The 27,238-nt window shown below is 38.5% G+C and overlaps 1 protein-coding gene across 6 annotated transcripts in view; it reads right to left on the bottom strand.

Moving 5' to 3' along the window:
- Window positions 1-27,238, bottom strand: part of myrf (myelin regulatory factor) — a 41,971-nt gene that overhangs the window by 5,023 nt on the left and 9,710 nt on the right. Inside the window, exons 2-24 of one of the 6 annotated variants that reach the window (XM_079602774.1) lie at window positions 26,019-26,109; window positions 24,856-25,128; window positions 20,726-20,787; window positions 20,194-20,416; window positions 18,348-18,448; window positions 18,142-18,256; window positions 17,540-17,735; window positions 17,367-17,443; window positions 17,156-17,266; window positions 16,105-16,195; window positions 13,038-13,238; window positions 12,738-12,846; window positions 12,467-12,576; window positions 12,224-12,384; window positions 12,048-12,120; window positions 4,509-4,591; window positions 4,355-4,423; window positions 3,478-3,557; window positions 3,262-3,375; window positions 2,384-2,611; window positions 779-872; window positions 566-628; window positions 212-317 (exon numbers count right to left, since the gene is read on the bottom strand). In XM_079602774.1, coding sequence (XP_079458900.1) covers window positions 212-317; window positions 566-628; window positions 779-872; window positions 2,384-2,611; window positions 3,262-3,375; window positions 3,478-3,557; window positions 4,355-4,423; window positions 4,509-4,591; window positions 12,048-12,120; window positions 12,224-12,384; window positions 12,467-12,576; window positions 12,738-12,846; window positions 13,038-13,238; window positions 16,105-16,195; window positions 17,156-17,266; window positions 17,367-17,443; window positions 17,540-17,735; window positions 18,142-18,256; window positions 18,348-18,448; window positions 20,194-20,416; window positions 20,726-20,787; window positions 24,856-25,128; window positions 26,019-26,109 — 2,831 coding nt within the window. Of the gene's footprint in view, window positions 1-211; window positions 318-565; window positions 629-778; window positions 873-2,383; window positions 2,612-3,261; window positions 3,376-3,477; window positions 3,558-4,354; window positions 4,424-4,508; window positions 4,592-12,047; window positions 12,121-12,223; window positions 12,385-12,466; window positions 12,577-12,737; window positions 12,847-13,037; window positions 13,239-16,095; window positions 16,196-17,155; window positions 17,282-17,366; window positions 17,444-17,539; window positions 17,736-18,141; window positions 18,257-18,347; window positions 18,449-20,193; window positions 20,417-20,725; window positions 20,788-24,855; window positions 25,129-26,018; window positions 26,110-27,238 lie in introns of all 6 variants that reach the window. The other 5 variants (XM_079602773.1, XM_079602772.1, XM_079602771.1 and 2 more) reach the window with 5 other exon arrangements.

Below are 27,238 nucleotides of genomic sequence, written 5' to 3' on the forward strand. Positions count from 1 at the left end.
AAACCTAAAGCTCTTCTTTCATGAGCTCCGATGTACATTTCTGTACAAGCTTGAAAGTAATTGAAGTCGAAGGCCGAAGAGTTAGTGTATGGTTTTGCAGATTTGGTGTGTGGTTCTGGTGTTTGAGTGTCAGGTTTCAGAAATTGTGTGACAGGATTTGTTGTGTAAGCAGTTGAGTAAGCTGACTGTAAAGTAGGACCAATAATCTCACCGTTGTAAAAGTGCTCCGCTCTAATGAGAAAGAAGCTTCTGGGTGATTTGAACAGAGACGCCCCCTGGTGGCTCCACACTGCCACACCCACACCACCTCAGAGGAGCTAAAGGAGAAGAAGAGATCTCCATGAGTCAGATGTGTGTGTTAGTATCTCAGGGGTGATTCTAGGGTCAGAGGATAGAGAGATCTGTGGGTTTGCCTGAGGACATCCATTGATCAATTACTGAAATATGACACACTACAAAACACTTTAAAACTCACATTATCAGTGAGGAGTCATTTCTTATGAAGCAAATCTCTTAATATTACTGGAGTAAGAGATCTAAAAACCATGTGTGTGTTTATACTCACATCATGTGCAGAGTTATGTAAGACATAGATGAGTTTTTGTCTCCATTTAGAAACACGGTAAAGCTGCAAATGAATAAAACACATCAGCTCAGAGGCCTGAAAACATCAGTGCTGCTGGATAACAGGGCATTTTGTGAGACATTATAATGATCTGAACACGTACACACACACACACACACGCACGCACGCACGCACGCACACACACACACACACCTGCAGCTCTTAGGTGAGGAACAATCAAGCGTTTTGATCTCCTGATCCATCTCGAGGATGTGTAGTTTGCTCAGACAGGCTAGTGGATTTCCACCTGTGTATAAAACATATAGTATATGTAAGCAATAAGGTACTCGAGGCAAGTGCTGTATCGTGAATAAGTCACGGCTGAAGGGCGTTGTTAGGCACGACGCGGAGCGGAGTGACTTATTCACGATACAGCACTAGCCTCGAGTACCTTATTGCTTTTATAAAACGGTTTCCACACAATGCAAATATTAAAGCCGAAAAAATATGTATCTATGCAACTTTCATGAAGTAAAATCGCTAAAAGCCTTCCTTCCGCTGGAAAAAATAGTCCCTGACTGTAAACAGCAACAGAAGTTACATACATTATTTCGCCAATAGATGGCGGCAAAGACTGTCTTTATGAGTGAGTCAGTCAGTAGAGAAGACTTTACATTGAAAGGACTCAAACTTGTGATCACGGAGAAGGAAGACGCAACTGACAGATGACTATAGGCACGGGAAAACCCCTTAACTGTTAAAAGGACAAGATATCGCAGCGGACATTCAAGCGGATTTTTAAAATTATGAATATAGGACTGACCAGAACGAAAATGCTGTATCTACTGTAAATGCAGGTACACTCACTTACTCGATCTCTCACAATACTCTACTAACGTTATACTATAGCTTCAATGAACAATATTGATGAGATCAAACATGTGTTTACGTTGCTAAGAGCGGTTGCTAAGGGTGTTGTGTAGTGATACATATAACCGTTGGGTGAAGCGGTCACAGACGTGTTTTATCGTGAATAAAACACAGCTATTGACCAATCAGAATCAAGGATTGGAACTAACCGTTTTATAAATATATATAAAACGTGGGAGTTATTCTCTATATCAGTGTCAGTGTTTCTGAACTCCCTGAAACGCCTTCATTGTAGTCTTGAGTTTTCTTCTGAGAACGAACACGTCACAATATTCCTCATTTAAATAATTCATACGCAGAATAAAGTTGAAAGTTGAAACTGGCGGTTATGGAAAGGGGCGGGACATTTCCCAAACACGCTCGAAGCGGTTGACCAATCACAACACACTGCTCCGGCCGACCAATCAGAGCACATTGCGCTTTACAGAGACGGGAACTAATATCTTTCATTTAGAATATATAGACAAATGTAATTTACGTCTTTTAGTTTGTCAAGAGATTTAAAGCACAACCATGTCCGTAATTTAAAACAAAAAATCTAGCATTAACTTATTACTAGACCACCTGCGTGACATCATTAACCAACGTGGGTGAACGACAAATTTGCAAAAGCACGAATTCGTGACTGGCTAGATCATTTCTTAAATGATGCATCATACTATAGTAGTTAAGCAGCGAGTTACATTGTTGTACGGGAAACGCACCCCTGAGCGTTACTGACAGGCTGGGAAGAGAGGTGATGCAACAATATCAAATATGGAAAAATAATGTATTTTTTAAACATTCAAGCATGAAAACCTATTCTAGTAGAGCCTAAAACCAAAATCAAGACATTGAAAATGGTATAATAATAGACGTATGTATATATGTGTGTGTGTGTGTGTGTACCGTGTGTGTTGAGACTGCGCTGTCTCCGGGGCGGGGGCTGTTGTCCCCCAGGCAAGCGTTTGGTTGCTCCGCTCAGCTCTGGAGGTTGAGGCGGCCGCTTGGCTTTGCTGAGGAACAGAGGAGCCGACGTGTGACTCAGACGGTTCTTGTTCCGGCTGTCTTTGTCCAGCGGCCGAGACTTTGCCTTCTTAATAATTGTGGCCTGGGTGGGAACGGCAGTGCTGGAGTCTGAGAGAGAGAGAGGGAGAGAAACGATACTGTATTTTCTTTTTCTATTTAATCCAACAAAAAGAGGAGTACAAAGGAGCTTTCATCATCATTGATGTGTCAATTCGCTGATTCATTCATTAAACCAATTCAATGGTTCAACCCAAAATTTTTTTCCTTCATAATGTGATACATTTTTGTTAAACAGGAAAGTCTTTTTGACCAGGAAAAAATGTAGAGGAAGACATTTATTAAGAAAGTAGATCAACAATGTTAATGTTTAAAGAGTCATTGGTAACACTTTACTTGAAGCCTTTACATATAATGCATTATTAAGGTATTCATAATGTATATTATAATCTATTGTTTTTTCAAGTAATTGTATCCAAAATTACAATGCATTAAATATTTGCTGATTCCTTGTTACATCTGAAATTGTTTGTTTGTCACGTGTTTGAATTAATTATACTTTCCAAAAGTGTAACAATAAATATGTAAGTATTTTAATGTATTATAACTATTACATGAGATCATTCAATGCATTACGAGGTATAAACTTTGCATTACATAAAAAAGGCTTCAAGTCATTTGTAACTGCTCTGATGGCTGCATATTCAAAAACGTTCATTCTGTCGAAATTTGTCATTTATGTTGTGATGTTGTTGTCATACCTGGAGTGGATTGGTTGTTGCCTGGCGACAGACTGATAGTGGCTGATTGGTTGGTTGTGGCAGGTGTTGGAGGACAGCAGGGCGGGTGATTGGACAATGATGGGGATGTGGAGTCTGTAAGCAGATAATGACCTTCTATAAAACTATTAATCAAAATATGCATGTTGGAAAAAAATACAACATGTGCATTATTTGTGTGAGTGTGTTTTCTGGGACCTGGGGAGAGAGTGGATGTGGTCACTCTGGCAGGGGAGAAAGAAGCCTGGCGAGCCGAACCCAGAGCAGAACGAGACCTGCTGAAACAGAGAGATATTATACCATCCAAATCACATGAGGTCTCTTTAATATCTCAATTGTTTCTCCCAGAAAGATATTAACCTGAGAATAAATGTCCCAAAAGATACCAGTCAGACTTCTCAATATGAACTCAAACATTTCTCATCAATTCTCCTAAGATATATCCCCCCCCCCCACACACACACATTTTTTATAGCTCTATACTCTTAAAGAACTTCTAAGACAAAGTTGAGAATTTGACATGAAAAGTCCACACTACCATTCTAACATTTGGTGTCAGTAAGATTTAAAAAAAGGAAATGTATATTTTTATTCAGCAAGGATGCATTAAAATGATCAAAAGACAGTAAAGACATTTATAAAGATTTCTATTTCAAATAAATGCTGTTTTTTTTAACAGAATATTAAACATATTCGGGGGGAAAATGTGTTGTAGTTTCCACTAAAATATGAAGCAGCACAACTGTTTTTAACATAGATAATAATAATAATAAAAAAATTCTCGAGTGGCAAATTTCAGGAATAAATTACATTTAAAAACATGGCAATCTTTCAGAGCTGGATGAGAAGATGAAGTGATAGAGGAACAGAGAGAAGGGAAGTGGACAGCATACCACAGACAGAAGGATGGACAGAATGTGACGGTTGTAGTGAGGAAGGGCGTCCAAGAGACGAAAAGAAGGCAGTGGGACGCAGAGCTACAAACCACACTGAGAGAAATAAGCAAGAGGAGATCAAACGAGAGCATACAGAAACAACATCTGAGCGTGATGCTTGTGTGTGAACATGTACATACCCCTCAACATCATTTATGCTTCCATGGTGTTGAAGATTGAGCACATAGAGGATGGACATGGATATGACACTAAAGAACGAGACAGAGAGAGATGATAATGTGCATGAAGCAGAGACTCAGAATATTGATTCTAATGTTCTGGGTTCTCTCTGACCTGAAGGCCATTATGATGACCAGCGCCAGGATGGTGCCCTGCATGAATCTGCGGCTCAGGCAGCTCTGCTCCGGGACGGACCTCTGCAACACACATCTCGACAATCATTCTATCCCATTCCATCTCACATTACCTTATTACATCCCATTGAATCTCATCATATCTCATCTCAAATATCTCTTGTCTCTCATCTCATTCATTTCATATATCTCTCATCTCATCTCACTCATCTTATCTCATATATCTCTCATCTCATATATCTCTCATCTCATCTCACTCATCTTATCTCATATATCTCTCATCACATATATCTCTAATCTCATCTTACTCATCTTATCTCATATATCTCTCATCACATATATCTCTCATCTCATCTCACTCATCTTATCTCATATATCTCTCATCTCATATATCTCTCATCTCATCTCACTCATCTTATCTCATATATCTCTCATCTCATCTTACTCATCTTATCTCATATATCTCTCATCTCATCTCACTCATCTTATCTCATATATCTCTCATCACATATATCTCTCATCTCATCTCACTCATCTTATCTCATATATCTCTCATCTCATATATCTCTCATCTCATCTCACTCATCTCATCTCATATATCTCTCATCTCATCTTACTCATCTTATCTCATATATCTCTCATCTCATATATCTCTCATCTCATCTCACTCATCTTATCTCATATATCTCTCATCTCATCTCACTCATCTTATCTCATATATCTCTCATCTCATATATCTCTCATCTCATCTCACTCATCTTATCTCATATATCTCTCATCTCATATATCTCTCATCTCATCTCACTCATCTTATCTCATATATCTCTCATCACATATATCTCTAATCTCATCTTACTCATCTTATCTCATATATCTCTCATCACATATATCTCTAATCTCATCTCACTCATCTTATCTCATATATCTCTTATCTCATATATCTCTCATCTCATCTCACTCATCTTATCTCATATATCTCTTATCTCATATATCTCTCATCTCATCTCACTCATCTTATCTCATATATCTCTTATCTCATATATCTCTCATCTCATCTCACTCATCTTATCTCATATATCTCTTATCTCATATATCTCTCATCTCATCTCACTCATCTTATCTCATATATCTCTTATCTCATATATCTCTCATCTCATCTCACTCATCTTATCTCATATATCTCTTATCTCATATATCTCTCATCTCATCTCACTCATCTTATCTCATATATCTCTCATCACATATATCTCTAATCTCATCTCACTCATCTTATCTCATATATCTCTCATCACATATATCTCTAATCTCATCTCACTCATCTTATCTCATATATCTCTAATCTCATCTCACTCATCTTATCTCATATATCTCTCATCACATATATCTCTAATCTCATCTCACTCATCTTATCTCATATATCTCTTATCTCATATATCTCTCATCTCATCTCACTCATCTTATCTCATATATCTCTTATCTCATATATCTCTCATCTCATCTCACTCATCTTATCTCATATATCTCTCATCACATATATCTCTAATCTCATCTCACTCATCTTATCTCATATATCTCTCATCACATATATCTCTAATCTCATCTCACTCATCTTATCTCATATATCTCTCATCACATATATCTCTAATCTCATCTCACTCATCTTATCTCATATATCTCTCATCACATATATCTCTAATCTCATCTCACTCATCTTATCTCATATATCTCTTATCTCATATATCTCTCATCTCATCTCACTCATCTTATCTCATATATCTCTTATCTCATATATCTCTCATCTCATCTTACTCATCTTATCTCATATATCTCTTATCTCATATATCTCTCATCTCATCTCACTCATCTTATCTCATATATCTCTTATCTCATATATCTCTCATCTCATCTCACTCATCTTATCTCATATATCTCTTATCTCATATATCTCTCATCTCATCTCACTCATCTTATCTCATATATCTCTCATCACATATATCTCTAATCTCATCTCACTCATCTTATCTCATATATCTCTCATCTCATCTCACTCATCTTATCTCTCATCTCACTCATCTTATCTCATATATATCTCATCTCATCTCACTCATCTTATCTCATATATATCTCATCTCATCTCACTCATCTTATCTCATATATCTCTCATCTCATCTCACTCATCTTATCTCATATATATCTCATCTCATCTCACTCATCTTATCTCTCATCTCACTCATCTTATCTCATATATCTCTCATCACATATATCTCTAATCTCATCTCACTCATCTTATCTCATATATCTCTCATCTCATCTCACTCATCTTATCTCTCATCTCACTCATCTTATCTCATATATCTCTCATCTCATCTCACTCATCTTATCTCATATATATCTCATCTCATCTCACTCATCTTATCTCATATATCTCTCATCTCATCTCACTCATCTTATCTCATATATATCTCATCTCATCTCACTCATCTTATCTCTCATCTCACTCATCTTATCTCATATATCTCTCATCTCATCTCACTCATCTTATCTCATATATCTCTCATCTCATCTCACTCATCTTATCTCATATATATCTCATCTCATCTCACTCATCTTATCTCATATATATCTCATCTCATCTCACTCATCTTATCTCTCATCTCACTCATCTTATCTCATATATCTCTCATCTCATCTCACTCATCTTATCTCATATATATCTCATCTCATCTCACTCATCTTATCTCATATATATCTCATCTCATCTCACTCATCTTATCTCATATATCTCTAATCTTATCTCATATATCTCTCATCTCATCTCACTCATCTTATCTCTCATCTCATCTCTCATCTCATCTCACTCATCTTATCTCTCATCTCACTCATCTTATCTCATATATCTCTAATCTCATCTCACTCATCTTATCTCATATATCTCTCATCTCATCTCACTCATCTTATCTCTCATCTCATCTCACTCATCTCTCATCTCACTCATCTCTCATCTTATCTCTCATCTCACTCATCTCTCATCTTATCTCTCATCTCACTCATCTCTCATCTCATCTCACTCATCTTATCTTTCATCTCACTCATCTTATCTCTCATCTCATCTCACTCATCTTATCTCTCATCTCACTCATCTTATCTCTCATCTCATCTCACTCATCTTATCTTTCATCTCACTCATCTTATCTCTCATCTCATCTCACTCATCTTATCTTTCATCTCACTCATCTTATCTCTCATCTCACTCATCTCTTCTCACTCATCTCATCTCACTCATCTTATCTCTCATCTCACTCATCTAATCTCTCATCTCACTCATCTTATCTCTCATCTCACTCATCTTATCTCATATATCTCTCATCACATATATCTCTAATCTCATCTTACTCATCTTATCTCATATATCTCTCATCACATATATCTCTAATCTCATCTCACTCATCTTATCTCATATATCTCTCATCACATATATCTCTAATCTCATCTTACTCATCTTATCTCATATATCTCTCATCACATATATCTCTAATCTCATCTCACTCATCTTATCTCATATATCTCTCATCTCATCTCACTCATCTTATCTCTCATCTCACTCATCTTATCTCATATATCTCTCATCTCATCTCACTCATCTTATCTCTCATCTCACTCATCTTATCTCTCATCTCATCTCACTCATCTCTCATCTTATCTCTCATCTCACTCATCTCTCATCTTATCTCTCATCTCACTCATCTCTCATCTCATCTCACTCATCTTATCTTTCATCTCACTCATCTCTCATCTTATCTCTCATCTCACTCATCTCTCATCTTATCTCTCATCTTATCTCTCATCTCACTCATCTCTCATCTCATCTCACTCATCTTATCTTTCATCTCACTCATCTTATCTCTCATCTCATCTCACTCATCTTATCTCTCATCTCACTCATCTTATCTCTCATCTCATCTCACTCATCTTATCTTTCATCTCACTCATCTTATCTCTCATCTCATCTTTCATCTCACTCATCTTATCTCTCATCTCATCTCTTCTCACTCATCTTATCTCTCATCTCATCTCACTCATCTTATCTCTCATCTCACTCATCTAATCTCTCATCTCACTCATCTTATCTCTCATCTCATCTCACTCATCTTATCTCTCATCTCATCTCACTCATCTTATCTCTCATCTCATCTCACTCATCTTATCTCATATATCTCTCATCTCATCTCACTCATATATCTCTCATCTCATCTCATCTCAAGAGAAACGTTTACAGTGAGTGTAGAAATACATTTTCAGAAAGTTTTATTGCAGTGGTGTTTTTTGCATATGGGATAGTGTGTCCTGCATGAAAGTAATTTTATATCAGAAAGCACAAGACTCCAGTTTTAAATAGTCCAGAGACTTCAGCTTTAAATAGCCTCTCTGTTTGCTGCTCAACAGTGGCTTTTTTTAATTGTTGCCCTTTTACGTAATACAATTATTTGTTTGACAAAAACTTCCCTAAAAAGCCTTTATCTGACTGGGTTCTTCTGTGCTTTAAAACACTCACAAATCTTATGATAGTTCGATAATCATTCAGTTTTCGTAAAACAAAGTTTTCATGCCTTTGGCAGGACATTGCACCATTTTATGCTTTTCATCTTCAGAAAGATATTTCTTCCTCCCCATATTACATGAGAACTGTGACTTGCTTAATAATGTGGCAGAAGTAGGTTTTCCATTGACCTAAGTAGACCTGGCAATCTATATAATGAACCTGTCTGAGATTGATACCAGTTTTCTAAAAAGATATGAGAAATAAAACAAAGAAACACTTTATTTGAAAAACTAAAATCTGAATGTTTATTGTGCTAAAATCCTACTGATTTATAATAACTTGGAGCACAGTGTATGTATATTTTAAAAAGAGGTAGTCTGACTTACAGTATTTCTGAATTGCTAAAACACTAAAATCCATTTGCAAAACCAAAGTTGCAAGTGTACAAACCACTTTATTGATTGAATCACACAGTTTGCAGAACTTTAAACACTTCTCATGTGGTTAGACACAACTAGCAAATCGGAATCACTCTTTGTGCAAAACTGTAAACACATTGTCATTCACAAAGCACATGTAGCATTGTGGTGCACTTCAACTCAGAATGGCAAACACAGGCCCCAAAAGTGAAACACAAGCAACACACTATTGTCATTGATAACACACAAGCACTCAAATTTTAACACACCTGTTTCAAATCAGTAATGTGTTGCACCTAATCAGTAATCAGGATATAAAGCCATGTCAAATCCAAATGGCATTTGTGATTTTCACAATGGAGGGCAGGAGAGAAGGAGGAAGAGGAAGAGGACGAGGAGGAGAAAGAGACAGAGACGGAGGAGAAAGAGACGGAGGAGAAAGAGACGGAGGAGAAAGAGACGGAGGAGAAAGAGACGGAGGAGGAGAAGTAGACGGAGGAGGAGTAGACGGAGGAGGAGGAGACAGAGGAGGAGGAGACAGAGGAGGAGGAGACAGAGGAGGAGGAGTAGACGGAGGAGGAGGAGGAGGAGACAGAGGAGGAGGAGGAGTAGACGGAGGAGGAGACAGAGGAGGAGGAGGAGGAGTAGACGGAGGAGGAGACAGAGGAGGAGGAAGAGACAGAAGAGGAAGAGGAGGAGGAGGAACAAGAGCCATCATTTCCAATGAAATTAGAGCAACGATCATACACCATGTTATGGTTCATGGAATGAGGGAAGCAGCACTACGTGTTCAACCAAATATAAGCAGGTTCTCTGTGGCCTCCATTGTCAGGACTTTCAGAGAAGAGAACAGGTAAGTGTACTATCATTTGTGGTCCTTCAAACTCACAGTACAGTATGTACAGTTGTGGAACGTCTCAGTAAATTACTGTAACATATCTCTAAAAATTGGAGTATTCCTTTTCTTGCAGTATTACTGTAAAACTAATAGTATTTTATGTATTGTACATATTTGGTGACATTTCAATGCATTAGGCCTGTCTGTACAATTCTAACAAGAGGTTTTATTTGCTAGAATTGAAAGACTGCCACATGCCGGTGGAAGGAGAGGTATGTTCTCACAACAGCAGGAGACCATTATTGTCAATATGGTCCTTCAAAATAATCTCATTCGTCTGCGTGAAATACAACAGCGAGTTGAGGAAGACAACGTGAACTTTGAAGGAATCAACAGTGTGAGTCTCTCCACAATTGACCGTGTCCTGAAACACAACCTGATAAGTCTCAAACAAGCCTACAGAGTACCATTTGAGAGAAATTCTGAAAGGGTAAAAGAGCTACGATATCAATATGTACAAGTAAGTAATCATGTCCAGAGATTATACAGCACTGAGTTACAATACATCTTTACTGTGTAAAGTACTGTGTGTAGCACATGTATACAGAGGCATGAAGTCTGGAGTGCTGTCATTTACGTTACTTCAAAAATTTATTTTTGTTCATTTCTATAGAGAATGTTTCAACTGGATTCCATGGAGAGGCCTCATGAGTGCATATTCTTGGATGAAGCTGGCTTCAATCTCACCAAGAGGAGAAGGAGAGGCCGCAACATTATTGGTCAACGTGCCATTGTAGAGTTGCCAGGGCAGCGTGGTGGCAACGTGACCATATGTGCTGCCATCAGCAGCTACGGGGTTATTCACCGCCATGTGACTTACAACACTGCCCATCTTATAACGTTTCTGTATGCTCTACAGGAAGCACTACTGAGACGTGAACAGAGAGGTGATGAGCAGGCAGAGCCTCCCATGTATGTGGTAATCTGGGACAATGTGAACTTCCACCGTGGTCCTAGAATTCGTGAGTGGTTTGAAAATAACCCACGTTTCATAAATGTGTGCCTCCCACCATACTCGCCCTTGCTTAATCCCATTGAAGATTTTTTTTCTGCATGGAGGTGGAAGGTCTATGACAGAAATCCTTATGCACAGCAAAAACTCATTCAGTCAATGGATGCAGCATGTGACAACATTGGATTGGAAGCAATTCAAGGTTGGGTTCGGCATGCTAAAGGATTCTTTCCCCGTTGTTTAGCAAGGGACAGGATTGCCTGTGACGTTGATGAGGTCCTGTGGCCTGACCATGCCCAGAGGCATGATGCTGAGGCAGAATGATTCCAAGACATTGCTTGCTTTTGCTTTTTGTTTTATTTTTTTTGTGACTCCATTTATATGTGTGCAGGATTGTGCAAGAACTTCACAATAAATATAATTTTTCCCCTGCTCTGTCCTGAGTGCAGTGTTTTGCATTTATCTCTGTAGTGTGTAATGACTGCTGTGTAGTGTTTATGCATTAGCTGGATGTGTGTGTTATCTGTAAAACAGTGTTTGGTTTTGGGTAAAGATAACATAGTTCTGAAGCAATTGTTTGATATAGCAAGACAAGTCAAAGGTTTTGACAGTGTAGCTTAAGTTTGGTGATTTGTGTTTAAGGTTTTGAGAAAGCGAGAGAAACATTCAAAAAATGTGTTTTAGCAATTCAGAAATACTGTAAATCATACCTTGCTTCCTGGCTTAGCTGTTTTTTTCTTGAGGGGACCACTTCCTGTTCTGCTAAAATAGCTTCCTGATTGGCTAGAAAAAAAGGAGCATATTTCTTCAGACTTCTTTACTTTGAATTCACTCAAACAGATGCACCTATGAGTGCACAGCTTAATAAACACACATACACACACACCTGACTGTGCCTCCACTGACGGAGCTCTTCATGCTGTCTAGCCGGCGCAGTTTGGCGAGTTTTCGGCTCCAGCGTTCGAGCTCGTCAATGCGAGTCTCCAGATTATCAGTGAGTTTGCAGAGCTCCTTCACCGCTCCCACGTTCTCCATGAAGATCAGGTCCTGTAGCGCCAAACACACACACATGAGAGGGAGGCAGAGAGACTGTGTGGGCATTTGTAGGAATGTGTGCGAGCGCTCGTACTTTATTGACCACCAGTAGATTAGGGATGGTCTCTCCGTTAGCACACACCACGTCTCCTCCCTCTTTCACAGCCTCCGGTAGAATCTGCTGGACCTCCTGAGCGATCACCCCTGATAACACACACACACACACACACACACACACACACACACACACACACACACAAAATGTTGGGTTTCCATGTTTTATGGGGACTTTCCATAGAGGTAATGATATTTATACTGTACAAACAGCCCCATCTGGGGACTGGAGCTGATCTGGGGGACAGTACCGGTCTCAGCAGTGGTATCGATGCCCACTGTGGCTGCAAACTCAGGCTTATACTGATAATGCACCAGTCTCATTTGAGAAATCCGCCTCAGGTTATCAGTGGTGTCCACCTGGAGAAAGAGAGAGAGAGGAAGAAAGTGACACTTATATGAGCAAAAATAGCTAAATTATTCCATTGTCAAATGAAAAACATGATGAAAATACTTTCAGGGCCAATTACAGTAAAAATCCCCCAATGTTGGTAAGTGTGTCACAAAAGCAAGTTTGTGCCTTGTGTGTGTAAGGAGAGATATGCACACACCTCCTTCACATTCTCCTTGGCTCTAATGTCGGAAGGATGCACAAGGGACCCCATGATCTTCACATTGCCATGGACAACCAGGGCCTCGTCCGGTCGGTCCGTGTTGATGCCCACTCGACCGTGATGATACACAGAGTCTTGCATCTGCCCTCTCTGCCACAACACTTCACTGTCACTCTCAAACTGACCTGGATTAGATGCCTGAGAGAGAGAGAGAAAGAGAGAGAGAGAGAGAGAGAGAGAGAGAGAGAGAGAGAGAGAGAGAGAGAGAGAGAGAGAGAGAGAGAGAGAGAGAGAGACTTTAAGTAATAGAGCAATAAATAGAGTATGTAATTGGCTGGGAAGGGAAGGTCTTGTGTTACTGCAAATTCAGCTGATTTTTAAATAAATTTACACATAAAACTTTGAATACACATTTAGCATATAATCAAGATTAGGGATGCACTGATACCGATATTGGTATCGGGCCTGGTATTGTTGTTTTCGTTAAAATGTTCAGATACGCACTTCTGTTTGCACACTCAACACACATGCGTCATATGGATTAAAACTAAATCATATAAGTACGTAAAAAGATGAACTGTTGCATGATTTATGTATGAGTCATGTGATCACTGTAGCGCTACACTGGAGCAGCTCAGGATGTGATATTAAATGAAAGATATAATACAACAGAGCAACAGAATGAACGGAAAGCAACAGATGCTTGTACAATAGATATTTTTAACAGGCATACTTCTTCAATATTTTTGTCTTTTTTTCCAGTATTTTCTTTTACTCAAGAAGCAAGATATTAAGTCTTGTTTTCTGAAAAATGTATAAAAATTAAACGTCTTTATGCTTTAATACAAGAAAAAATATCTACCAATGGGGTCAGAAAAATTAACTTAATTTAAAGGGTAAACAAGTTTAGTTTTTTGATCTCATTGGTAGATATTTCTTCTTGTTTTGTGCAGTCACAAAACTTTTTTTTTTTTAGAAAACAAGCCGTGTTATCTTATGTCATTTTGAATCTCAATCTTGATTTAAGAATGTTTAGATATTTGTACTGAAAAACAAAAGTAAAATATTGATTTTTTTGCAGTGTAATTAAAGCTGCCGTCGGCAACATTTTTTTTATCAAATTCTGTGAAATTGACACTATAATCCGACAGAACAACATAAATAAGGTGCTTTTAGAAAAAAACCCGAGCTTCTAACTCCACCTGGAGCGTGTTATTTTGTTTTGCAAAAATCCACCGCTCCCGGTTCATCGGGTCTAATCAGCGCAGGGGGGTGTGAGATCTGACTGTCAATCACAGGTCGTGCACAAATCACAGATCCTCCTCCCTCGCGCAGACGCGGACGTTACAATATCACATGCACACGACGCGCCTGAAGTTCGCCTGAAGATTGTACGAAGCGTGATGGCAGAGAGAAAATCTAATAACAAGCTTCCAATTCCTCGGTTATTGCTATCTATGGATAGATTAGCCAGGGCAGCCTACCTCCGAGTCTATGGTGTTGATCGATGCTGAAGACGGACGCGTTCACAGAAAATCAGGTACACACGCACTGACGATGGGCGGGTGCTCGTTGGTAGTGGGGGAGGGGCATGAGAGTTGTAAACATTAAACATTTTGTCTAAGTCCACTCAATCTGCCAGACTTGCCGACGGCAGCTTTAAGCGTGAAAATGACATCTATTCATTAAACAAATTAAGCCAGTTAAAGGGTTAGTTCACCCAAAAATGAAAATAATGTCATTAATGACTCACCCTCATGTCGTTCTAAGCCCGTAAGACCTCCGTTCATCTTCGGAACACAGTTTAAGATATTTTAGATTTAGTCAGAGAGATTTCTGTCCCTCCATTGAAGCTGTATATACAGTATACTGTCCATGTCCATAAAGGTAATATAAACATCATCAAAGTAGTCCATGTGACATCAGTGGGTTAGTTAGAAGTTTTTGAAGCATCGAAAATACTTTTTGGTCCAAAAATAACACAAAATAAGACTTTATTCAGCATTGTATTCTCTCCCGGGTCTGTTGTCAATCTGCGTTCAGGACTTCACAGTGACGCTGCTGACGTAAGACGCTGATGACGTGTTATCTGGTGCGCCCGAGCTTCGTTTACAGTCTGAGGGAGACGCACGCTATATTCAAGCTATTCTACATTGTTTGCGTGGATATCATTTTTTGAATGGTGCGTAAATGTGCATGTCGCGGATGAGACACTTTTACAGCGTGCGTTTCCCTCAGTCTATAAATGAAGCTCGGGCGCACCAGATAACACGTCATCAGCGTCTTACGCCATCAGCGTAACTGTGAAGGATTGACAACAGACCCGGGAGAGAATACAATGCTGAATAAAGTCTTATTTTGTGTTATTTTTGGACCAAAAAGTATTTTTGATGCTTCAAAAACTTCTAACTAACCCACTGATGTCACATGGACTACTTTGATGATGTTTTTATTACCTTTATGGACATGGACAGTATACTGTATATACAGTTTCAATGGAGGGACAGAAAGCTCTCGGACTAAATCTAAAATATCTTAAACTGTGTTCCGAAGATGAACGGAGGTCTTACGGGCTTTGAACGGCATGAGGGTGAGTCATTAATGACATTATTTTCATTTTTGGGTGAACTAACCCTTTAATATGGTTCATTTTCTCTTGGTTTCTCTACCTAATAAAAATGGCAAATTAATTGAAAACAGGTATCGGTAATCAATATTGGCAAAGTACAAAAAACCCAAAGTATTGGTATCGTACTCTTTCTGGAAAAAGTGGTATCAGTGCATTCCTAAAAAAGATGTATAACTTCATTCATCTTATCTCTGAATAAGAATAAAAAGTAAAAAATGGCATTTAAAAACCAAATGCACAAAAAAACATTGAAATAAAGAGGCACGAAATCAAAAATAGATGCAAACAAAGTCAGGAGCATAAAAACGAATCATTTGAGCACTGCAGACTGTAACAGCAATAGTGATTGGTCAGAGGCGGATAATTGACACACAGAAACAGGCTGTGATTGGAGGAGGTCGGTCAGACAGACACGACCAGACTGACAGCGGTTACCCTGACGATGATCCTCTCGGAGACGTGAGCCGCCACCGTGAAGCTCTGACTGTGACTCTGAGCCTGAAGAGCAACTACCAGCATGAAGTACCTACACAAATACAAATGTGTTTAATGAGAAATCAAAAGGGCTTTAGAAGACTTTGCTGAGCTATTTTGACCTTACGTAATGTCTATGGACAGTATTAGTGACTCGGTGACAATTTTACAGTAATAAAACTGTATGTTTTTTATTTATTAACTCTTTCCCTCCCATTGACGCAATTTTCCGGCCTTCCCGTGTTTTTAATGTTATACGGTAGGTGGCGCTATTACACATCTTCTGAAAGAGTACTGAATCTCCGGATCAAAACACAAGAAGGAGCAGAAACAAGTGATAGCTTATGTAAACATATGTATGTAAATGAATTCAGATTCATTTGTCAAATAAGTGAATGTATTGTTATTAATAGCCGTGTTGTGTTCTTATAAATACTCATTTTGAGTGATACCGTTACTAACCTCTATATATGCATCATTGATGGCTTTAATTAAAGTGAAAATATAGGATGCGATTTTCCCAAAGCAAATGTTAAGAAATCATGAAGATGTGCTCTATACATTTTAAGTTATTTTTTTTTTTTGTAAATGTAAATATGAACAATAATTCCTGTAATAAAATAATGGGGGAAAATACAGAAATCCTTAATAAAAACGGTTGAAAAATTTATCTTTTTAATACTAGTAAGTATAAATGGGGATAAAATTAATTATAAGCATGGACTTCATAGAAAGTGTCACCAAACTTTTTGTTGTTGTTTAAAAGCAGAGGGTCTGTTCTTTCTTCTGATATATTGCATGTTCAGATACAACAAAATATTCGGAGGCCATGCAACTTTAGTGAAAATGATCAAAAATGCTGGCAACGACGGGCAACTTTTTTCAAAAAACGCTGGCGGGGAAAGAGTTAAGTACTTTTGTCTGTGGTAATCAGATACAGGTGTTGTTGATAAACAATAAATGTTGTAAATAAACCTGGTTAGGTTTTCTTTGTCATGGCCATATTTCATACCTCTGGTCGGGGTTCGGCTTGCCTTTCTTCCTCATGTTATTGGCTGTGGTCTCGCTGAAGTGGAGACGACCCACCGTTACCTTTGTAACCTGCTCTGGCGGCAATGTCACTCTGTAAAACAAATGGCTAACATTTATGTCACATGCCTCAAATCCATACGCTTAACGTGATATTTCACAGAAACTCCCACAAATGGTGTAAAAAGACTTACAACACTGGTTTAAAGGGTCTTTTGCTCCGGTCAGACTGTGACTGTTCCACATTAATGGACTGATTCATTGCTTCCAACTGGAAGACACGTGGATAAAAACATGCTACATTATGCAAGAGTTTATAAACATAAGTAGCAGTAGTTATGACTTGTTTTCTGGTTGTTTGACTCACCTTGACCCCATTGAGTTTCATGTAAAAGCATTCGATGGGCTGCAGCCCCTCACTGGTCTTCACGTATTTGGGATCTCCCGGCATTCCTATGTACACGGTCACCTGGAAGTGGTTCTTCTTCTGACACACAAATGCATCGTCAGCCAAGGAGAAGTTGAAACCCTTATCTGCGTCCACCCTATAGGTAGGCATCGGACTGGAGAGGCAGAAAGAGAGAAAGAAAACAGCATGTAAGACTTAAAAACTTAATGTGTGTTTATCATAAAACTTACTAAGAATAACCCAAGTTCAAATTTTTTTTTGTTATCGTTGACCTAAAGTCATGCCATTTTTTCATGATCTTTCTCTCTCTGTTTGTCCTCATTCCTCTCTCTTGTAAGCCAGATCTCTGCTCTTGCTCTCACTCCTACACACTACTCACCTCATAGGAATTCCCTGGCCGCTACCATCCATCTCTCTCTCTCTTCTATCTCTTTTAGTACAGCCTGATACCTCCCTATACCCCATTAAATCCCAAACACACACTTTTGCCCTCAGTGTATTTCTCATTCCTCTGTCATAAATCTAAGTGCAGAGGTGTGTAGGATTAGAGCAGCACCCACAGCTCTTTTCCATTGGAGTCGTATAACATAGTCCATTTGTTCTGCTGGTGCGCCTGCCACTTTATGCACTGATAGTTTGGATCCAGGTATGAGTTTTCTGCATCCTGCATCAAACCTGTGAAAGCACGAATGCACAAACATCATATAGCGCTGAAAATGCAACCGTGCTTGTGTAGCTGTGTGTGTGTGTGTGTGTGTGTGTGTACCTGGCTCTTGCTTGATGATGCCTGTGAGTATCTGGGAGTTGAGAGTGCCGTTGGGAGAGTCTGAATGTTTTCTCTTCTTTGCAGGATGTACAGGAATCCCACTGGAGAATCACAAAGCATGCATTTGTTGATGTGGATCATTTTGACACATTTACATTTATGCATTTGACAGAGGCTTTTATCCAAAGCGACTTACATTGCTTTTCAAGGTACACATTTACATTCTTATCAGTTCTTGCTTTGCCTGGGAATCGAACCCATAACCCTGGCGTTGCAATGTACGGGGCTCACTAAGGGGCCTCGGCAAAATTTCAAGTGGGCCGCAGGATGACTTAAAAGTATTTGAATTAATACATTTAAATATTCATATATTGAAATAATCTAACTATAAATTAATCTAAATAAAAATGCTAAAAAACACACTGAATGTGACACTACTGAAAAAAAATAAAAATTAAATAAAATAAAACCAGCTGGCTGGGGCTCACTAATGACTTAAAATCATATTTACATTAATTTATTGAAATAATCTAAATCTAAATTAAAATGAGATTGTAACAGTACTGCTGAATGTGAAATTAAATACATATTATTTGTTTTTATTAATCTCAATAACTTGGAATATCATCACGCAGAATTTTTGTAAAATATAATATATTTCAAATGTATAATTTTTTTTACATTTCTTAAAAGAGGGTCCTTCAGGTCAGTAATTTCGGTCATACTCATTTAAAGGAACACTTCACCCATTTGCATTAGACTTTGCATCTTTAGAAACCCAGTCACATTTTCGAATGGTCATGGTTTATTCCCTTATTTTCCTCTGAGATGGGAGAAATAAGGATTTAAGTGTTCCACTTCCTGCTTTTTATGATGCAAAAATCGTCATTTTGCGTCATAAAAAGCAGGAAGTCAAATTTCTTTGAATAAGGGTAAGACTACAAACACTAGCTCATCATTTATCCAGTAGAAGGCACTGTTCCGCATGTTTTCAACCCGCCCATAGAGGGATCTCACACACAGAATGTACATATAGTGTCAGCCATTCTTTAAGCTAAACTAACAGTTTCTTATTCTGTGGAGAAAGCTAGTAACGTTAGCGGTGACCATCCTCTTTTTCCCGGACATGTCCGGCCGTCGAGATGGTCCAAATTGTCCGGGATTCGGCTTACTTTCTGCAGTCGCATTCATAGTTTACATGCACACCTTTTGTTTCAATCTAACTGAATTCATCCCGATCGGTGAATCTGAATGTAGTGTTTACATGAACGCTAAACAAGTGATCGTTTGATGTGCGTTTTAACATTGCTAGGAAAATTCCCGCTCCTCCGTGAGAGATACGAGACCGGTGCGTCTCACAGGCGCCGGCGCCACTCATCAGTAATCACGCCACCGGGCTCGCATCGTTCTCCGCGGCCGTCAGTCTCGTTCCTGCTCGTCACAGTAAACATGAGGAATGGCGACTGTAGAACGCAAAAGCCGAATCCTGGACATTTTGGGCGACATCAAAATACCGGGCAGACTCACGGAGACTCACTAGTAGCATAACGTTAGCCTTGTTGTTTACTGTGATCTCTTACCGGTAGGCGTGGCCTCCTAGGGCAGCGAAGCAAGTGCATTCTGGGAGTTGTTGTCTTTCATCCCCATAAGCCAAAAATACATTTTCTGGCTTTTCTCAGTCTAGAAGGCTCCAAATTCAAAAATAATTTCACATTTCTTCTACATAAATGACCCATTTTAAATACACATTCATCTTTCCAGGGGTGAAGTGTTCCTTTAAGTCCCCTGATCTATAAAAGATCAATCTCTGAATGATCAAATGTTCCTCAGACTCTCTCTTTCTTACTCTGGTCCTTGTGGATGTTGCAGGAGTTGATGTAGCATCTGACTCTGTTGAATGTCTCCGCCCCCGCCGCTGGTTGGGCCAATCGGATACTGAGAGATCATGGGCTCTGGCTTAAGGTACATGTCCCGGTGCATGCTGGGATAGAGGGGGTGTGTGGGGAGAGGTGGAGGACTGGTCATGTGACACATGTTTTCGGGCGTCATTGTCCTGAGCATGTGCGAATCTGGGAAGGAAAATTAAAAAGCAGATTAAAATTTGTTATATTTCCTTAAATTAGAAGTAAGCATCATAAGTTATTATTCATCAGCCTCGGCACCATGCCAATAGTACACTCCTTTATTAACCACAAAAAATTTAACAAAATCCAGCAGTCAGCAGTGTTAAATAACTGTTTTTAAGTCCACATTTATCGACATAAACTAAAAGAATAACTAAACAACTGTCTGTTAATGTTTTTTGAACCTTTAATATCTTGCAGGCTTGATTATTTAACACTAATTAACATTGAATCATTCAGCTGGATTGAATTTACCGTTGGCTTGCTGGGGTGAATACGGCTCTGAGCTGGAGTCTGGAGGGGACTCGGGTAGCGTTCTGCAAAAATTATAACATTAAATACAATTTATGTACATTAAACACAATAAATACACAACAACATGAGTGAGGTTTTGGGAGGTTGCACGTTTTTTTTTCTTGTCTTGCGTGAAAATAATAATCCTCACTTCTTTAATGCATGTCTGTGGGATTTTTTTCACCCGTTTTATAGTCCAGCAAGTGAAAATGGTGCATCTGATTACTAGCAGCATACAGCACACCTCTCCTCAAGACACACGGTTTGAGGAATCATTCAAACGGGGGCAGGACGATACACACGCTGAAGTTGAACAATTAAAAGTGATGCCTTTGCATTGCATGCACCACTAAACATTCAAGCACTGTAGTGAATCAGTCCTTGTTTTAATTGGAAACCCATCAAAAAGCTCACTAACGACATACCTGCTGCCTCCTTTTGGGCAACATTATAAAAGGGCTTTACTGATTGCACAATTCCTCACAGGATATCAGGCCTGACCCATTCATCTAATGTCTCAGCGCTTATTCCCAGTTCACTCCTTTTATCAGAGTACTTACATTTTAATTATGCATTGATATATATAGAAAGTTTAATCAAATTTGGTAAAAAGTTTTTATATAAATCCTACCTACCCTACCTTTAAGTGATGGACAGCAACAAAGTATTTTTACTTAGTTACTTAAGTAAATTTTTCAAGTAATTGTACTTTACTGGAGTATTTTTATTATGAGAAACTACTTTTACTTCAATACATTCCACAGCATAATGTCATACTTTTTTACTCTACTACATCTCCTAAAAACATATCGTCACATGTTATTTTAAACTGAAGAAATTGTCAGGTGCTCCGAGACGCAGTAGCAGTGTCCGATTCGTGAACGAGCTGATCCTTTTCAATGAACCTGTTGAATCGGTTGGCAAATCGCACGGAACGACTCATTTGTGAATTGGACTGTTCTCGAGTCAATTACTCACTGATTCAATGATCCGTTCAGAGCGAGTCTCCAGTTAATTCACAAGTCTGACTCAAAATGAGCCAAGAACTGGAAGATTTTCGGAGTTTGAGTTACAAATGACCAGAGGTGGGTAGAGTGTCCAAAAACTCTACTCAAGTAAAAGTACAAGTACTTATAGAAATATTTACTCAAAGTAAAAGTACAAGTAATTATCTTATTAGTTACTTGAGTAAGAGTAAAAGGTATCCAATGAAAAAACTACTCAAGTAGCTAGTTACTAGTTACTTTGGATCATATATAGGCCCATGTTCATGTTATATATATATAACATGATATTATTTAGATATTTTTTTATTTAAATGACTATTATTATCATAATTAGATAGGCTATCTTTGCGACAAAAACAGAAGAGACAAGCATTATTTCTGCCATCTGTAGCCTGAAATTCATTGCCTGTCCTTTGGTTTGTATAATAGTAACTTATACAACTACATTTTGGATTATTAGACAAGGTTGAAATAAAGTGAATCTGCAGAGTTTTGCATTCAAAGGCATTTAAAGGCAGGGAACAATTGACAGAGAAGAAAGAGTTAAAACTCTTCACATGTGCTTGCGCTCATGACCGCTACTGAACATCTGAACACAAACAACGATCAAATACACATCGACGGATCTTCTGTCTGTTTTCCAAAATGCAAAATTTTTCTGCAAGCATGTGTAAACTGGTTAACTGTGTCTAATGCAGGCAAAGGCATTCGTTTTCAAGACGAGTTCGCACGCCACTGCGCAATACCATAGACAGTATATAAGATTCAAACTGATTCGAGAAACGATTTAGACAGTTTGTCAACTTATTTGATGAAGTCTTTGAACAGAATCGACTCAAAAGAGTGATTCATTTGTGAATTAAGCATCGCTCATGCCCCAGAAAAAAGATACAGCATATCTTGGAATAAACTACGCATTTAACTACATGTATTGCATTAAAATAAAGTAACGAGAGGAACGTTCCCCAACGTAACGAAGTAAAAAATTTTCATTAGAAATGTACTCGAGTTAAAGTACCCACATTTAAATCAAAAATAAAAAAATAAAAAAAACTCAAGTAAATGTAACGAAGTAAGTGTACTTCGTTACTACCCACCTCTGCAAATGACGAATTTTAGGATTTATTATTGTACATGAAAATCATATTTAGGTCACGACTTTCAGTTGTTTGTAAATCTGCTGTAAAGGGGTGAGCTGAATCTCACAATCTCACAGGTCTCAAAAATACCCGCACAACATAACATTAAAATAACGCAAATTGTTGCATTTGGATTCTTCCCCCCAGTTTCAAATGATATAAAAGTAGTGTGTTTGCATAGCATTCTTTTTAAAATGGTATGCATTTAGCCCTATGTGACGTGTCTTTATAGTTTGTAAACACACATTTCATATTGTGTATCTGCATTCACTAATACTAATACTGACTAGTGCTGGCTACTGACAATTCATAATAATTCATAATTTAAATTTTGAGCAATAGTATTTTATAAAATATATCATATAAAATCTATGTAAAGTATATACAAAATAAACATTCATTACTTTTTACTTTTAAATAGTGCTGTAGCGGCGCATCAATGACGTCGACGATTCGACGTGAAAATTACGTCGACGTCATATTTTTTCGTCGACACTTCTTTATTTATTTTTTGCACCGTTCCCGGAGGTACAGCTCGCCACACACACGTGGGAGTACGAAAGATTGCAGAATGGAGGACGAAACAGCAACCTCTTCACAGAATTCCCAATAGTGTTGTCAAAGTACCAGTCGGTACTGAAAATGTGACGGTACCAGCATTTCTATAGTACCGGGAATATTCGGTACCCACTAATAGGCGCTGCTTTCTGTTGCTTCCGTGTTCATCTAACGTTAAGCGCGGGGCTCAAGAGATGAAATTCATCTCCAGAGCCAGTCTGAGAGTCAATTCATGAGCATTTTACCGTTTTGAGAAAAACTATCATCATATCATACACACACAAACTCAAGGTCTTCACGGCAACCCGTCAAAATAAAAGTTCGATTTAACTTTGAAAAAATTTACAGAAATAATGATATTAGTCTACTGTACAATAGATTTAGCTACATCTCCATGTATTAAAAATACTACTACTAATAATAATAATAATAATGTGTGCATAAAAAGGTTGCTTATTTTTAAGAAATATTTCTCAATATTTGCGTTTTACTGCATGTAGCCTTCAATGTATTATTTTCTTATTATTACTGTCATAAATAATAAAGTAATTGAATTGAATGTTTTTTTTTTCTTTCAAATAGTTAAATAAAATAGAAAAATAGTTCCAACAGATTTTGAACTAATGTGAACGGTAGCTACTTACCTAGCACAAACAAACTGCACAGAGCTAAGATGCCTTGGTTAGTCCAGCACCAGCAAAGTGCACAGCTGCTAGATCTAGCTAACGGTAGCAAGCAGATTGCAGTAGCTTTTAACGTTACGTTAGCTAACTCAAGTCACGACTTAACGTTAGTTAGCATTAACTCATGCTGTGGTCGTTTACGAGTCAAATACATAACGAAAAATAATTGTTAGATTAGTCGACTAATCGATAAAATAATCGCCCAACTAATCGTTTTATTAATAATCGTTTACCCCAGCCCTACTTTTAAAACCTAAGTACACTTAAGTAAAAATCAAGTACTTTTACTTTAGTAAAGTTGGAAAGGAGTACTTAAAGGAATAACTGAATTTCTTTCTTCTGCTGAACACAAAAGTGTCGGTAACCAAACAGTTGATGTAGCCCATTGACTCCCATAGTATTTTTTCCCTTCTATGGAAGTCAATGGGGTCCATCAACTGTCTGGTAACCAACATTCTTCAAAATATCTTCCTGTGTGTCTGTTCAGCAGAAGAAAGAAATTCATACAGGTTTGAAACAACTTGAGGGCGAGTAAATGATGACAGAATTTTTATTTTTAAGGGAGTTATTCCTTTAAAACTCTAACTGGAGTAATATTTTATTATGGTATGTGTACTTTTACTCAAGCACTTGATTTGTGTACTCCGTCCACCACTGGTCATATTTATGTCCTTTTGCTCCTCTCTGTTCTGTCTTTCTCTTACCCGGGTGCGTACTGTCCGTGGTGGTCCGGTGGCTGTTGGTGTTGGGGTGTCTGGCTCTGCGGTTGCCCCAGGCAGGGGTAGTTGTGTCTGAGGTGGCCCAGCGGTGGTGGAGGTGGATAGGGGTTCTGGCAGGACTGGGACAGAGACGGGACGGTGCCCTGGCGCAGGGGGATGGGGGGGCTGACGCCACACCCTAACCCCCCTGAAGAGGATGCCCCGGCCTGGGGTGAGAGATACTGGGGTCCTGGGCCGCTGTGGACCTCTGTGAAACAACTAGAGGAAGAAAACCCAAATCACCAGCTCATTATTATCAAAATAATCACATCATCATAACAAATTTTGGGGCCCTATCATACACCCGGCGCAATGCAGCAGCAAGTGCGACGCAAGTGTGTTTTGCTAGTTTCAGCCCGACGCAGTTATCATTTCCACGTCCTACGCCACATTGTTTAAATAGCAAATGCATTTGCGCACATGTGTGCGCCCATGGGCTGCTGGTCTTAAAACGAGGTGTGTTCAGACGCATTGATGGCGCGTTGCTATTTTGAGGAACTTAAATCAACAACGCCATTGACCAACTGAAACCTGGTCTAAAGTCAATGGCGCAGTATTTTTTTATATATTTCGCGTTAGTAATGTGCGCCTATAGGCGGGTCCACAACCGGCGTACACTCTGCTTATGCCAAAAATTAAAAATAAATTAAAAATAAAAGGATTAAAATATAAAAGATTAATATTGTGTACATAAAGATATGGTGAATCCGGCTTGTCCCATAGATGGTCTGCTTGCGTTTTAACCTCGCGCACGAGCAGATCCGGTTCCTTTCTGGAAACGTGTGTTGAGTCCTTCCGCCAAGTAAATAGCGAATCCGCCATGGCGCGAGCGCAACTGGCTTTTAAAGGGAATGGGAGATGAGTCTGGTTGGTTTATTTCACGTTATGCCCAAAACACACCCATTACTCTTTAAGAGAATAGCGACGACCCTTTTAGACCATACACCGCGCGCGCCAACCCTTTTTCCTGTCGTTAAACTAGCAAAAGTGGATTCGGACACATCCTAAGTGCGCTTGCACGTACGCTTTAGACTATGCGCTCAGATCATTAAAATAGGGCCCTATGTCTCACAATCCAACAGTCTCCAGATTACACTCGTGTCTCTCACATGTCAGTGCTGTCGTCCTCTTTGCTGATGTATTCCTCCAGGATACTGGTGTCAATGTTTGTTGGCTCCAAAGAGCTGTTAATATCATGACCTGCAAGGAAAATAGAGGGAGAGAGAGACAGAAAAAGGTAGAAGAGAGAGAGGAGGATGAGTATCGTGTTCCTACGCACCGTTTCTACAGTGATAAAATAACAGTTTCACAACATCTCTTATTCTGACGGTTTCATGATTCACGTGGCTTGTTGCAACACTTCTGATCATTTGTTTGCTTGTTTAATACCCAGATTGATGACATATGTTCAAACTGGGGATCACAGATGAGGTCAATGAAAACATAAATGTCTGGCAGGTTATAGACACAACATGAGCTGTAAAAAGCTTAGAGGGTCACTTTCAAAGAAAATTATTTTCTTTAATTCTTCATCCACAAAGTAGCTTTTCTCTCTTTTCCAATCCTTGCCGCTCTCATCTGCCCCCCTTATGCACTTCTTTACCAAATCTCTCCAAATCTGCACCACATGACCCGTCTGCAATCACTCTGTTTGCAACACCTGCAAAACGTCACACTGACCCTGCTCACTTAAGCCAAAGCATCTTTTCTTGCCAATCTATGTTTCTCTTTATGCAATTTACCAGTGTTATTTCATCAAAAAAGTAAGTGCATATTCTTGGGTTATTATTATTAAAATTAAAATTAAATTAAAAATTATTATTGTAAATTTTTTTTATAAAATAACTTGCAAATACATAAAATAATAAAATAAAATTTCCTTAGGGCCAATATAAATGTAATATTGTTTTGAAAAATAAAGCATTAAAATAATAACAACAAACAAATAAAATAAATAAAGTTGTAATTCCTCTTCTTAAGTCGGCCAGAAAAAATTTGAAAAAAATAAGTCCTGATTTGTCACACCACATGACTATTTAAATGAACTGCAAAAAGGCTGAGGTGATTAAAAAAAACAACTAAAAGAAACATAATATATATGCTTTTTCCCTTTTACAATCATATAAATTAGCTATAACCTAAAATCTTGATGCTAAATTAAGTTCATGTCCATGTATTCAGTCACTGAAGTGACAAATACAGAATTACACAAAGAAAGCAAGCTAAGCCAGAAAAGGATGGAGAGAATGAGGGGTCAGGTGGAGGTATAGACGAGTATGAAGAGTCCCCCACTAAACCCCTGATCTCTCTCTCTCTCTCTCTCTCTCTC

Source organism: Phoxinus phoxinus, assembly GCF_949152265.1.
Source record: "Phoxinus phoxinus genome assembly, chromosome: 25".
In the NCBI taxonomy this organism is placed as follows: domain Eukaryota; kingdom Metazoa; phylum Chordata; class Actinopteri; order Cypriniformes; family Leuciscidae; genus Phoxinus; species Phoxinus phoxinus.